This window comes from Petaurus breviceps, unplaced genomic scaffold (genome assembly GCF_028583685.1).
Source record: "Petaurus breviceps papuanus isolate PSGF00001 unplaced genomic scaffold, PetGlider_PUasm1.0 90763, whole genome shotgun sequence".
NCBI classification, from domain to species: Eukaryota; Metazoa; Chordata; class Mammalia; order Diprotodontia; family Petauridae; genus Petaurus; species Petaurus breviceps.
This window is the reverse complement of record NW_027187340.1, coordinates 12,962,575-12,977,782: the sequence shown is the minus strand read 5'-3', so window position 1 is coordinate 12,977,782 and position 15,208 is coordinate 12,962,575. Positions and strand designations below refer to the sequence as shown.

Sequence of the window (15,208 nt, the reverse complement as noted above, 5' to 3'; positions counted from 1 at the left end):
TCCAGGATCAAATAAAACTCCTACGTGGCATTTAAAGCATTTCACAATCTTGCCCTTTCCTTTCTAATTGTCTTACCCATTATCTACTTACATACACTCTATGGTCCAGCCACATGGCCTGCTTGATGTTCCTCTTACAGGAAACTTCATTTCCTCTCTCTGCATTGACTGTTCCCTGTCACTAGAATGCTCTCCTCTCTCACCTCCATCTTTTGGAACCCCTAGCTTCCTCTAAGACTCCATTCAAGTACTACCTCCAAAAGAAGATCTGTCCAGTCCCGTTACTTTTCTCTCTGATAATTCTGTACATAATTGCTATTATGTTTTGTACATACCAATTAGAGTATATACATTGTTTCCCCCATTAGAACATACATAAATCTACTGAGGGTAGGCACTGTTTTTGCATTTTGTTATCTCCACAATTCCTGGCACATAGTAAATACTTAAAATTTTTTTTTTTTACTTACTGGTTAATATATGATAACCAACAATAAGAAGCAAGATATCTTTTGGTATCTTCCTGCATCAACTTCTTAAGATGCAGTCTAACCCCTCTCATTTTAGAGATGAGGAATCTGAGGCTGAGGAAGCTTAAATAACTTGTTCGTGGTTATGTAGCCAGTTAAGAGTTAGAGCTAATATTAGAGCTCTTGGCTTATGACATCCAATTCAGTGTTTACATTATATGTATTATGCCACTTTTTAATGCTCAGGTTTTCGTCACTTTATCCACAAAAATATAGTGGTGAACATAGAATATATAAATTATTCACCATGACCCTCTAAAAACCAAACCAAACAAATCTCAAACTCTAGACTTTTGATTTTTAGTTTTATGTTGGGATTGTGAACATATGTGGTATCCTAAAAGTCTTAGAATAGCTTTAGTATCTTAAAAGAGTGATAAACTTTAATAAAAAAGTTGCACTAAGAAACTAAAGGACTCCCTGTATTTTTTTTTTTAAGAAATTGGGGTCAAGTAACTTGCTCAAGGTTACACGGCCAGGTGTTTCTGGATGTGTGCTAAGTGTCTGAGCCCAGATTCGATCCCAGGTCATCCCAACACTGGGGCCGGTGCTCTTATTCTCTGAGCCACTTGGCCACCCCTAAGCAATTGGGGTTAAGTAACTTGCTCAAGGTTACACGGCCAGGTGTTTCTGGGTGGGTGCTAAGTGTCTGAGCCCAGATTCCATCCCCAGGTCATACTGACACTGGGGCCGGTGCTCTTACTTGCTGTGCTACCTGGCCACCCCCCTGTATTTTCTATAGAAAGACTTTTAATCTAGAAAATTTAAGGAGCAAGTAGTAGTTTGAATTTAGTTCACAGATCTATCCTAGTGACTAGCACACAGTAGGCAGTTTAAAAATGACTGGTCACTCAATTTTCCTCTAAATACCCACTCTTTTTATGGAGGATTCTTGACACTGAAATTATTTCAACTTATACTATACTTACTATATGAGGGGACATGTATTCAACACCATATTATTAGGTGTGATGATGCAGTGTTGTCTAATAAAATGTATTCGTGTCTATACTATTATACTTACATCAGCAGTTCTCAAAGTATGGTCCAAAGATCTGTAGGGTCCCTAAGAACCTTTCAGGGGATCCATGAGGTCAAAACAATTTTTATAATAATACTAAGATGTTATTTCCCTACTAAAATACACTTCTCTTTTTCAACTATGTATCTCTGTGAGGCTGGATTTTCTTTAAACTAAAGAAATGTATTAAAACAGAATCAATCCAGAAGCAGGAATTAGAATTCAGCTAATTTTTTTACTGAGCCAAATATTAAAGAGGTCTGCAAAAATATGTAATCACACTTTTCAGTATTTTTTTGTTTTGGAAAATTGGGGTTTTTTCTCATAAATGTGATTTATGTCAATGTGTACTAGGTTTATTATTGTTATTTTAAAATGATTTACAAAATGTTTAAAAATTTTATCAATTCTAATTTCTAATACAGTAAATATTGATAGATGTAACCCACAAAAACAAAACTTCTTTTGAGTCCTCAATAGTTTTTAAGAGTATAAAGGTGTCCTGAGACCAAAATGTTTGAGAACTGCTGCTTTAGAATACTAAATAAAACCTAACACTACCAAAAAAATACTTTGAGGGTTCTAATACATGAAGCCTTATTGACTGATCCATTAAAAATAAATATCATGATGAATTATATTTCTCCTAAAGATAAGCAGATGTCAAAATATTTACAGAATGAAATAACTGAAAGGTTCTAACACTGTTCATTTTAGAAATGAGAAAATTGAGACCCAGAAATATTAGGTGGCATGTCCAAAGTCACACTATTACTCAGTTATGGTGGAATCATAAATTTTACTTGAATATGTTCAATGGCATGAAATGAGTAGGAAAAGATTTAATCTTCAATGTAAAATTAAAGTGGGATAGGGACTGGTCCTGTGATATCACTGATAGAGAGATAGTGTAAATAATAAAACACAAGTCTTTTATAAATAATTCAAAAGATGAGGATATGTTCCAAAACATGTAATTTTTTAAAAAACGGACATTTTGCCAGCCTTATTCTTTTACCAGTTCAAACAGATTATGATCAAACTGTTTGCCACGTTAGCAGCAGAAAATAAAAATCTGCATAAAAAAAACTATCTATAAGGTGGACAACATTAGTTTTGCTTAATAACAGTATTATCATCATTACAATGTTCTGGATAAAATTATATGTTCCTAGAGCCTTACCAAATTCTCTTCTGTCCAAGGTTATAATTTCAGGATCATCATCATAAATACCTAGTTGTAAAAGGACACACACACACACACACACACACACACACACACAAAATTAGAAAACAAAATATAAATTGTATTTAAAGCAAAGTTTGAGTACTGATTACTACAAAATCAGAAATATCCTAAATCTTACTTACACTTGAAGAGAACATGCACAGAAATGCTGAAGGAAAAGTCCAAAATGAATACTATCAATAACACATTTAATGAGTGTAAGATAAAGCTTGAATACAAAGATTTCATGAAAGTGACTGCTTAATACATTAACTTTTATATAAATTAATCATGAAAGAACTTTCCCTTTAACAGGTTTAACATTTATTCAATCTAAAAAATTTTTTTTAAAGTATTTTAGTAATTCTTCTAGTGCTAAATATATAACACTATGGTCACTTAAGAATATAATAAATGAATAACTTATTTATATCACAAAAATTAAATTCCATGTTAGAAGTGTCTATAATAACAAAACAAAATATTTTTTTACTGGACCTGTGATTTAATAGTTTATATAACAACACTGGGAGGTAAGTGCTATTATTATACTCATTTTACAGATGAGGAAAATTTGGCAGATATGGGTAAATGAACTGCTCAAGGCCACATAGCTAGTAAGTATCTAAGGCTGTATTTGAACTCAGGTCTGACTCCAGGTCCTGAATCCACTTAACTGTCTTGATGCCACTTACAGATTTGTGAAAGGACACAAAGAGGTGAAGTTACTTAACAAGGGTTATACAGCCAGTGTGTGTTAGAGGTGGGACATGAATTTCAAAGTCAGCTCCAAAACTGCTAAGCCATGCTGCCTCTCAATAAAGCGGCAAGTTAATTATGAAGTCAATTAACTGTAAACACACATGATACTAAATACTATGCTGGTGATGAGAATTTATTTGAAGATTCCTGCACTGAAGAACAAGTATCTAGACATATAAAAATTCTCTTAATATATGTTATATTCTAAAACTGCTAAGTCATATTTAGTTTGATGCCAAAAGCACATTAAGATTGCATATGAGAACTACTAAGTAATGTAGTCTCTAAGTAATAGAGCTAGAGACTGAATCTACCCATTTTCTTCTACTTTCGTCCCCCCTCTTTTGCTCTGTTTTTTGGATTTCATTTTCCTTTTATGACTCTGTTCATAACCTCAATCTTTGTATTTTTGCCACTTTCTCAAACCACAGGCTTTTATTAGGGCAAACACGAAGGATGGAGTATTTAATATAGAGTTTTATCCTACAACTAAATTCAAGGCGAACCCTGATTTTTATTAGAAGAATTACTTCTTGAAAATATTCAGCAAATAGTTTTAACAGATATATTCTTCAGATTTTACAAAATCAACTTACTGTGGATTAAAAAACCACCCCAACAATTTTAATTAAAACAATAACGAAGATGTAGTACTTCAAAATTTTGTTAATAATATCTATGTAATGAGGTAAGTTCATTTGATACAGTAACAGTAAGAGAAACAAGTAAACACAGATCAATTAAGAGTTATTATATGGTGCTTTAAAGTTTACAAAAAAAAAAAACTAAAGCCCTTTGATATAATCTTTTTTTTTTTTAAAGCAAATGGGGTTAAGTAACTTGCTCAAGGTTACAGGGCCAGTTATTTTTGGTTGTGGTGCTAAGTATCTGAGCCCAGATTCGATCCCCAGGTCATCCCGACACTGGAGCTGGTGCTCCCACTCGCTGAAGCCACCTGGCCACCCCTCCTTCAATATAATCTTAAATTAGAACCATAAATTTTGTAAAGTTATCATAAAGTATCTTACCAAAATCATATCGATAATAGTTCCAGCTTTCATACTGGCCCCTTTCTTGATTATCTTCCAGTCCTTTTTCTCCATATTTATCATATTTTTTCCGAAGATCTTCATCTTTCAATACTTCATATGCTCTATTTATTTTCAAAAACTCCTCATGAGCATTTGGATTATTCTAATGAAGAAAAATGGCAGAGAGTGCTTACAAAGCCACAAACTTAGGTTTATCACTTCACAACCCTGCTAGAGATTTTATTCAAGAAGTCCTGGAAAAATAAATGTTATAGACAAAAATGGGAATAGTAAATGACATGAACATGCCAAAGATTGAAACCTATTTTTATAATTTACACAAAGTATAAAAAGGATACAGAAAAAATGAGAAATGGATACCCTATTTAAGGGTGTGCTAGAACTAGTACAAATTGGTTTGTTAACTTTCAGTGTAAGCACCTTGGAAATCAGCTAACAAACTACAAATCACAGCTCAATTTACTGTTCTTTAATGATTGTTTAGGCTTGAAAAAGTGATGAGAAAAAGTTAATAATGCAGATTAAGCTTAAAAATTATGTTGCTTGTTCATTTTTTTATTTCTGGAAAGCCAAATGTTAAATATTTACCAGCACATCCCTGCCTCTAATTCACTTTTACCTCCACCCCCAAACTGTGGTCAGATAGTATAGATGTATGGAAGATTCAGGGAATGTGCTGAGGGGGGAAAAAAAAAGACTAAAACCTGTAAAAAACATAGGTCACTTTATGTAAAACCTAACGAAAAACATAAATCATGCTAACAACAATCAATTATAGTTCACTTTTTCCATCTGACAGACTGCTATGATAATGTACCTGAGAATTAAAAATAATTTAATATAATAAGTCTTTGAAATACTGTTCATGAGTTATGAATTAAGAACTTTCTGGGTACAAGTTGTCATTTTAATGACACTTTTTACATGGCAGGCCTAGATTAATGGTACAGAAAAGGAGAGAAATCTTTCATCTGAGAACTTAAAAGAAGTAAAAATAAATTCTATTAGAAGAGAAATGACAACAAAAACATCAAATAAAGTAGAATGTAGAACCTGTGAATATATATAATTCAAAGTGCCCAGAACTGTTTCACTCTACTATATAATCAAAATGTTTTAAATGTTTTCTTTTAAACATTTCTTTTAAAATTTTCTCAGTTAAAAAGCTGTATAAAGTAATACCTACTCATGATTTCTATCTCCTTTACCCCACTGAAAGATTAAAAAACTCATCTAATGAAAGAATTAGGAAGTAACAGGTAAATTGTACATCTACTTTAAATTGTTATTTATTCCTCAAAAATATTTGAAGCTACAGTTTTGGGCGTATAGTACCCTTAAATACTTCATTGATTTTTAGTTTATAAGTTGTATTACAAATAAATTCTTTCAAGTTGTTTTCTCCAAATTGTGCCAGAAAAAAAAGAGCAAATATTCTTTATCACTGTTAAGAACTTCTAAGTAGTAATACTACATTTTGTTTCTCTCTTACACACATACACACAGAAATAGACACACAAAGTATTCTCTAACACAGAGGAGAAACAAATTTATTTTCTAAAATGCTTAAAATAACCCACTTCCCTTCACCTGTGGCACTACTGTTGCCTTTATATTAATAGTTGAACAAAACTCCTAAATAACAACATAAATAATAGAAAGGGGATATTTTGGCATAAACCATTCAATATACTTATTCATAGTCCTTCAGCTATTACAATGATTAAGCATTTCTTTTCTAATAAAGCAAATGAAAAATGTATATTGTGGTGCTATTGTATCAATATGTATCACCTAAAATTCTAAATTTATTATAGGATAAAATATATTAAAAATGAGCCAAAACAGTTTTATTAAACATGTTATCATTTCTGTAACTTAATCAAAGATGTGTAAAAAGAATTTGCACCTACCGGGTTTTTATCAGGATGTAACTTCAATGCCAACTTCTTGAAAGCTTGTCGTATTTCTCTACTATTTGCTTCTTTAGATACTCCAAGTAAACTGTAAAAATCCTTATCAGTGTACACTAAAGCAGTCAGATATACTAAAATTAAGAAACAGAGAAAAGTCCTTTTCTTGTCTCTAACATAATCTCCTTTCTTTAACCAGCCTTCCATCCTTTTTTCTTACATAAGTTCTAATTCAAGTAAATATAAGGGTATACAGCCAGTTCAGGTTGAACTTTTAATTCTAGTACTGAACTTTGAGAGACGTAGTCCATACTAGTCCATGGATGAAGTTTTTAAAAATACTCTTCTGTAAAAACTGTAACCTGAAGAGAGGAAAAAAGGAATTTAAAACCTATTTCAACTACAAAATAAATGACATAACTTATTTGTTTATCAAATGATGACATTATACCTTTTAGATGTGCTATATGGCTATACAGGTCTGTATAGCAAATAAAGTCAGTCCCCTAGGCCAAGGTGAGGGGAACTTGCAACCTTGAGGTCACATGTGGCCTTCTAGGTCCTTCAGTGTGACCTTTTGACCAAATCCAAGTTTTACAAAACAAATCTTTTTAAGGAGATTTGTTCTGTGAAGTTTGGATTCTCTGAAAGAGCTGCACTTGAGGGCCTTGAGGCCACAGGTTCCCCCCTCCTGCCCTAGACTCACTCAGGGGAACAATGCTGCTTCAGAAACTAGATGGAGTTTTGTGCAGTAACTCAGGAAGTTAAAAGGTGAGGAACAGCTGGTGCTGCCATCAAATACCATAAATGATCAAGAGACATTCTACACATGAATTTAAGACCTGAATGTCCCAATGTTCTCCAATTTCTTTTTCTCTCCAATTGATGATCATTTTAACTAAGTTTCACTTTTATCAAGATGTTTCTTAGAAAGTTGGGAAAAAAGGCTCAATAGTTTGTCAGTCCCCTCAACTGCCCAAGAAATTCTGTTGTTCAATCATTTCATCTCTGACTTTCTGTGACACCATTTGATGTTTTCTTGACAAAGATGCTGGAGTGGTTTACCATTTTCTTATCCAGGTCATTTTACAGGTGAGGAAACTGAGGCAAACAGGGTTAAGTGATATGCCCAGGGTCACACAGCTAGTTAAGTGTCTAAAACTGATTTGAACTCTGAAGATAAGTCATCCTGATTCCAAGCCTAGTGCTCTGTCTACCTAGCTGCCCCACCTAGGTTTAAATATATCAATTTTTTTTAAGTCTCCATTTACTTTCAAAAGTAATTTGCATGCTAGACTACTTTCTCTTGATTTCTCAAGGAAACTCAATCAGTAACTACAAGTTTAGTGGTTTTTTGTTACATATAAATTTCTTGCTTATAAAATGGAATTCACACTACAATTGAAGGCATTTACAATCTAATGCAGCAAAAACAACTTCACTTTGATAACAGTATATTCAGAGTAACATACTTTAGTCACAAAGTCTTTGAAAAATCAGTAGACTTCTTGATTATGTGTATTTGTTATAAGGGCTTTGCTTTGCTTTTTTAATTGGACAAAAGTGGAAGATAAAATAAATGCTTGTTAATTGACAAGAGTAAAATAAGTTACCAATTAACTGATAAACATTTATTAAGACCCTACAACGTGCCAGACACTGTGCTAAGTTACATGAAAAGTGCTTCTGACACTTATTAGCTGTTTGACAAGGGACAAAGCATTTCACCATTCTCAGCTTCAGTTTCAAGGGAGATAGTAATGGTATCTACCTCACAAAGTTGTGAAGATCAAGTGAGAAAACAAAGTGCTGAATGCTAACTATTATCATCGTCTTCATAAAAATCAAACAGAGCACTGTCATTTTCAATCTCTCTTCTGGTCTTTTCCATTACTTAGTCTGGAAAGTATACAGAGGACAAACATGGGGTCAAGTAGACCTGAGTTCACATTTGAGCTGTGTGGCCTTGGGCAAGCCACATGACCTATCTGCCTGTTTCTTCTTAGTGATAGCACCTACCTCCCAGGTAGGAAAGGAAAAATGAGATTAAAATCTGTAAAGTCTATGCAAACCTTAAAGCACAATATAAATGCTAGCTATTATTATTAACTCAAGTTATATATATATATGTATATTTTAATGTATGTTTGTGTTATGTTCCTTACCTGTTTGTTACTGGTCCTCGGCTCTAATCCATTTTGTCCCTTCTCCCTCCCTATGCACAGCCACACAAACTAGGAATAAATAGTGAGGCTGGAAATAAGCCAAGAAAAAACAACTAATTACTAAAACTGACAGAACCTGGACTCAAGTACACTGTGACCTCTATTAGCATTCATTCTTGTCCAAATCTCAGCCCCTGCACAGGGTGAACCTTACTGCAGCGGGTTGCAAGTCTATAATAAACTAGGAAGGATGGAGCCAGTCCCCCTTCTTCCCCCACCGCCCTCTCCACAGCCCGGGAGGAGAACCCCGTCTCTCTGCCAAGGACAGGGGAAGCGGGTGGGGATGGACACTAGGAGATGCCGGCGGCGCTGGCCAGACTCCAGGTCGGGCCGAGGAAAGTGGCGACAACGTGGGGTCCCCGCGGCGGGCGGGAAGGCGTGGGAAGTACGCTGGGAGCAGAGGATGGGGAGGAGACCCCAGCGGGGAGGGAAGCCTAACTTGGGACTGCAGGGAGAGGACATGGCACTGAGAGAAGATAAGGCCGGCAGCGGGAGCGGGGAGGAGGCTACAACTTTGGCATCACCTTCCCAGGGATCCAAGGCCTCCTCTGGCCAAGCCGCGCCGCTTCTCCCCGGGACAGTTTCTCTCAGGCCCAGGCTTCCCTCCAGGGGGCCGGGCGCCTCCGGCCTTTATCCCCGCCCCCGATCTCCCCCTCCCGAGCGTCCCCAACCTCCCGCCCACCCGCCCGCGGGGCAGGAGCACCAGGGAGCCGGTGGGGAAGGGAGTCCGCGGCGGAGCGGGAGAGGGTGGAGTACGTACTAGTCCGACAGCCGCTTGGCCGGCTTCGGGAGAGGAGCCGAGGGGGCAGCGCGAGGAAGCCAGAGAAGGAGGAAGAAGGGGAGGAAGAGGAGGAGGAGGAGGAGGAGAAGCCGCAGGCCAGCAGCCCAGTGCCTTCCTCTGAGCGGGTGGCCGGGCGGGGAGGGGAGGGGAGGTGGAGTGGGGAGGAGCGAGGAGAATGGAGGGCGTGGCCCGGACAGGCCCGGAGCGGAGCATTGTGGGAGAGGCGTTGGGGCTGGGGAGAGCGGGGGTGGGGGGCTGAGCCGCGCCGGGAGTCGGAGAAATGCTGCCGGCTCTCGGCGGCTGACGTGGCCGGTTCCGGCTCCGGTTCCGGCCCCGACTCCAGCCTCAGCCCGGATGTTAGAAAGGAGGGCAAGGTCTGTGTGTCCAGGGCCCGGGCGGTTGTGAGCCAGAGGACCGCCTGAGCTACTCCGCGAGGGGAAGGCGGAGCCTGGCTACCCCTCCCATCTCCATGGTGACCCTGAAGCTCGGGAAAGGGGTGAGGAGAGAAAGGGAGGGCTGACCTGGGCTGGCGAGCTCTCCCCGCCTCCTCTATCCCGGGGCGCAGCGTTTCTGCTACATTCACGAGAAACGGAATGGGACGAGGAAGCAGGATCTTTTTTGGGAAGAACTGCTGTCCAAAGGAAACCTACTGAAGTTTTTGATGCAGCTTTTTCAGGGATTCCCAGGGAGTGCCCAATGCTGCTTATGAAGGACCATAAAAAGGCAGGAGCGTCTGCATAGACTGCCCTCCATACCTGGAATTTACTTCTTTCACATCCTTGTTTCTCCAGATCCCTAGTTTCCTCTAAAACTCACTTCATCCTTGACCTTTTCTAGGCTCCAGATTACTTAGTATTTCTCTTATATATTCACGTTGCCCTCTGATAGTCATTTCTTATTATTTGGAGTCTATTATATCCCATGCCTTATGGAATACTAACTAGTATTCTAACACACTAACCAGCCCTATGATTGTGGTAAATCACAACTTCTCCAGACTCTAGTTTTGTCATCGGTGAAAGGAAGAAATTGGACTGATTATAACTCATAATCATAATATTTTGTGGTTTATATGGCTTTTGCAGAGGTTGGCTCCTTTTCTAAACTACCACCTTTCCTCAAACAAGTACCAATCCTCCCTACCTTACTTTTCCTTTGTGCTGCCGGAAGCTCCTTCCCTAGTGTTTAAAATAAATAAAACCACACCCTTTGTGTTCACCTCTTTATCTTTTACTTCCCTTTTGCAAGCTGGTATAACCTGCTTCTTGCTAAAGATAAGCATCTACCCAAAAGCTATCAAAAAGAAGAAAAGGATTTTCTGTACAAAAATATTTATAGCAGTTCTTTGTGGTGGCAAAGACATTATTCTTGTTTGTCCTTCCTTCTTGAAGAAGACCTTGACATCTGGAAGGTGATGCCATGACTTAGCAAGTGAATTGGTTTTAAGTGAGGGAGGGCTGTGAGAACTCACCAGCCTCACTTTCTTCTCCAGAGCCATCTATGTCCAGTGGCATAGTATAGGTCAGGAGGACAGGAGATGGCCTCTATTGTCTAGTGCCTGGCACAGTTAGTGCTGAGTAACTGTTTGCTGATTAATAATCATCATTATAAAAGTTCACATTTAAAAAGCTTTAAAGTTTGCAAATAATCTTACACAAGTTATCTCTGGATCACTACTTGTTGGAAAGGTGCCAGAGTTGATTCTTGTATGATTTAGAAAAGGTCCCTTCTTATTCTAAAATTATGTTATTGTTATTAAAGGTGATGAAATAGCTAAAATTCCAGACATGTTTTGTTTGATCACATCCACAATGACGTTTCAAAACTAATTCCAAAGAATTAAAATATGGATGAAATGGTGAAAACTATTACGTTAAGTTCAGCAACTTATGATGAAATATACCATATGGGGAACTTTCACTGAGGAACTTCATACCATGTGAACCTAGCAATTCTGATGGTGACCTCATTTCTAAGAAAGAAAAAATAATTCATTCCCTTGAGAGTTGAATCAAATTATTTTAGAAATAAACCCCTGTGTCCCCCAACCAACAAATGGAAAAAGGAAATCATATGTGCAAAGATTCAAAGGTAACCCACAAAAAACACATAAGTAATTCTACAAGGCCAAGATTTTACTTAAAAGAAAATTATTCCAGTTAAGTATTAATTTTTTGTAATGCAGCCTAAAGTATTAAGACTACAAAAATAACATGAAATTTTCAAACAAGTTTATCTGATATGCCTGAATACTCTTCTGCATTGAAAGTCAGCTACTTTTCTGTGGGCAAATTCACAAATGCTTTCATTGCAGGAAAATAAGCTATATGGCCCTTGCTGACTTGTCTCAGCAAGGTCTCCGAATACCTAAAGAGAAGCATATGATCATTATGGAAAGAAAAAAATCAAAACAATAATTCAAAACTTAACGATAGGATATACTTTTATGAAAGAGTTTTCAACTTCAGTGCAACTTCTCTAGATTACCTATCTTTGTTTTCTTCAACATAAATTGGAATGTTATTGTACACTAACACTTGGTTTAAGATCTTACCAATTTGTGTAGAGGCTTATAATGGTTCACTCTCCATGACTGTCTAAATGTGTTTGCTGAAGAACATTGTTAAATACCCTTGTAATGTCAATTTGCACATAGATTTCTATTGACTAGAAATACTATCATGTATACCTTTACACTTGTTTAGAGCTCCAAAAGTTTTATAATTTCTTGTGTGGCTTGATTATGCACTGTCATCCCCATGACTGAAGTTACAATGAGAAAATAGATTTGTTAGGCAGAGGTAGAGTTAGTAAGATTTATGGTCTGAAAAAGAATTGGATCATGGAGATCAGTTATGATGATAAGATACAGGGTGTAATAATAGTGGTAGTTAATAATAATAGCTAGCATTTTCATAGTACTTTAAGATATTCAACTGTCCTACACATATCATTTGATCCTCAACCCTAAAAGATGGGTGCTATTGTTATTCCTGTTTTAGAGTTGAGCAAACTAAGGCAAAGTTTAAGTGACTTGCCCAGGGTCACATAGTCATTAAGAGTCTAAGGCAAGATCCAAACTCAGGTTTTCCTTACTTCAATCTAGCACTCTATTCACAATATCTCTTATGTGGTATGACCATCTTTGTAAGTGGTTGAAATACAGTGAAGATATCAATCATGGGAGACAATATTGATGACTTGGCTATTCAGGGAATTTAAGGGGCCAGCAACATCTATAATGAAGTCAAGGCAGGGATTGGAATGGATAGAAGACTAAGACTGATGCTGAACTCCTTGAGAAAAGAATAATAACAAGGGCATCAATAAATAACAGCCACTTTGCCACAAGGAACTACATAAAGATTCCTGGAGTGAACCCCAAATGAGATGAAGAATAAGAGCCATAAGAAGTGGCAATGAAGAGCAAAAAGCATACCTGTTACTCCTTCTGACCCAGGAGTATATCACAGGACAAGAAAGAAGGTGCATCTTGCCCTGAAGAGCCAGGAATATACTATCTTTTTTAAATGACTATTTTTTTTTCAATTAACAAGCATTTAATTTTTTTCCTCTTACCTCCCTGTGATGGGGAGGAGAAGGGACTTGTAATAACTTTTTACAGTTCTCTGCCCTTGAATCCCCTGTCCAATCCCCACCATCTCTTTGAAAATATCAGTACTGATTTACCTCCACTTACCTTGGACTATCATGATGCTGAGTGCCACTGGATATTGCATAATTATATTGACTGGATTCAACAGGAATTTATGTTACCATCAGTTCTCGACTTTTGTGAGGTAATGTTCCAAGAAAACTCAGTAAAAGAAAAAACATAAATGTTGATACATTGAACCTAAGGGAAATAGGGGGTTAGGTTACCATGACCATTAAAAACTCTAATCTTTCTTTAGAGATTGTTGAAAATACTTTTCTGCATACTATTCTTTTTTTTTTTAAAGCAATTGGGGTTAATAACTTGCTCAAGGTTACACTGCCAAGTTTTTTGTGTGGGTATTAAGTATCTGAGGCCAGAACTGATTCTGGGTGCTCCCGACTCCAGGGCTGGCGCTCTTACTCACTGTGCCACCTAGCCACCCCATACTATTCTTTTTAATTAAATATTCTGACAATATGTACTTTTCCTAACACAGTAACCATGAAACCATCTATAAAATGCAGGGGAAAAGAAAGGCAACAAGGTACTGGGATGGGTAAGGGCCAAGACAAAAAAGGGAAAGGAGCAGTACCTGCCATCTCTAATCTCCCTTTCAGCTCAGTTGTCAAACTGTTCCCTCGTGAAAAACAGATGTCTGGTGTGGTTCCTGATGGGTCTGCGTAATGGTAATGGTAATTTGAAGATCTTCCCTGACCCTTAATAAGACTAAAGGAATTTGAAGACCTTTCCTGATGTGAAGATTTTCCCTACCCCCTAATAGGCCGAATGGAGCCTGTGGTGGGAGGAGCTTGCTGAAAGGTGGAGCAGAGCCTACAGGAAGCTGGGAGTCAGAGCACTTATAGCTGCAGGGAGTAGGGGATATACCCAGGGAAACAGACTTGTGAGTGTTGGTTTGTGAGAAGACTAAAGGGATGTGTGGCTCTCTGCTGCATTGTGGTGTATTAACTTTTATGCTGCTATGATGGATTCAGTTTTCTGGTGTTTGGATTTGGTTTTCTGGTGTCTGAATAAATGTTTTGATTTTGTCTTCTATATGGAGAGTCTGTTATATTTTGAGCTTGAGAATGATGCTGGCATATTTACAGTTGCTATGGGTGCTGTGAATATTGTGTTGGCCATCATAGCATCACACCATCCTTTAGTCTTCCCACTAACCAAGACTCACAAACTTAGCTGTCTCCTTGGGTGCATCTTCTCTTCCCTCCAGCTCTAACTGCTCTGACTCCCAGCTTCCTGTGGTCTCTGCTCCACCCTTTATCAAGTTCCTACCCCACAGGCTCCATGTCTTTACATTCGGCCTATTGGGGGTCAGGGAAAATCTTCAAATCAGAAAAGGACTTCAAATTCCCTTAAGCTTATTAAGGGGCAGGGAAAATCTTCAAATTAACATTACTATTACAGTCTGAGAGGTCAGACCCTGGATTGGGGCAGCTCAACCTGGCCTGGTGTAGCTGGCCACATTGCTGTATGCTGCTCTGCTGCTTTTCCAGGATGCTCAGGATCCCAGTGGCACTGGCAGCAGCAGAGGTAGAAAGTTGGTTTGGCTATGCAAGCATCAGTAAAAGGGTTAGGATGATATCTCATTTGTATATAGACTTAGTCACTTTTCCATTTCTTTAATTCCCTCATCACTTAAAAAAATTACTTTAACACTTTCTGGAGGGGATTCATGAATACTTTCTTCCTTTTTGCAGATAGAAACTTGCACATGGTGTCTCTCATTCTTTTTCTTCTCTATTGTGCAAAGCTCTGAATGTGTGTTTGCCAATGGGAAAGTGAAAACGAAGTTATTAATAAAATCACCATGAATGCTGAGGATTGATTGCATCTATTTCAACTTGGTTTTCACTGCTACATTCCAGTTCTATTACTTTTCCCTAACTATCACATAGACAGTATCTTTCAAGAAATTGTAAAGGAAAACTGCTCAGATCTATCAGAACCAAAGGACAAAATAAGGATTACAAGAATCCACAGACATCCTCCTAAAAGAACTCCCCAAAGGAAAAGTACTAGG

The 15,208-nt window shown here is 37.7% G+C and overlaps 1 protein-coding gene across 3 annotated transcripts in view; it reads right to left on the bottom strand.

Moving 5' to 3' along the window:
- Positions 1-9,664, bottom strand: part of DNAJC10 (DnaJ heat shock protein family (Hsp40) member C10) — a 44,950-nt gene extending 35,286 nt beyond the window's left edge. The window contains exons 1-5 of one of the 3 annotated variants that reach the window (XM_069068581.1): positions 9,492-9,664; positions 8,672-8,759; positions 6,507-6,868; positions 4,570-4,735; positions 2,735-2,785 (exon numbers count right to left, since the gene is read on the bottom strand). In XM_069068581.1, the coding sequence (XP_068924682.1) occupies positions 2,735-2,785; positions 4,570-4,735; positions 6,507-6,713 (424 nt within the window). In that variant the 5' untranslated portion in view covers positions 6,714-6,868; positions 8,672-8,759; positions 9,492-9,664. Of the gene's footprint in view, positions 1-2,734; positions 2,786-4,569; positions 4,736-6,506; positions 6,869-8,671; positions 8,760-9,255; positions 9,370-9,491 lie in introns of those variants that run through there. The other 2 variants (XM_069068582.1, XM_069068583.1) reach the window with 2 other exon arrangements.
- Between the last annotated feature and the right edge of the window lie 5,544 nt (positions 9,665-15,208).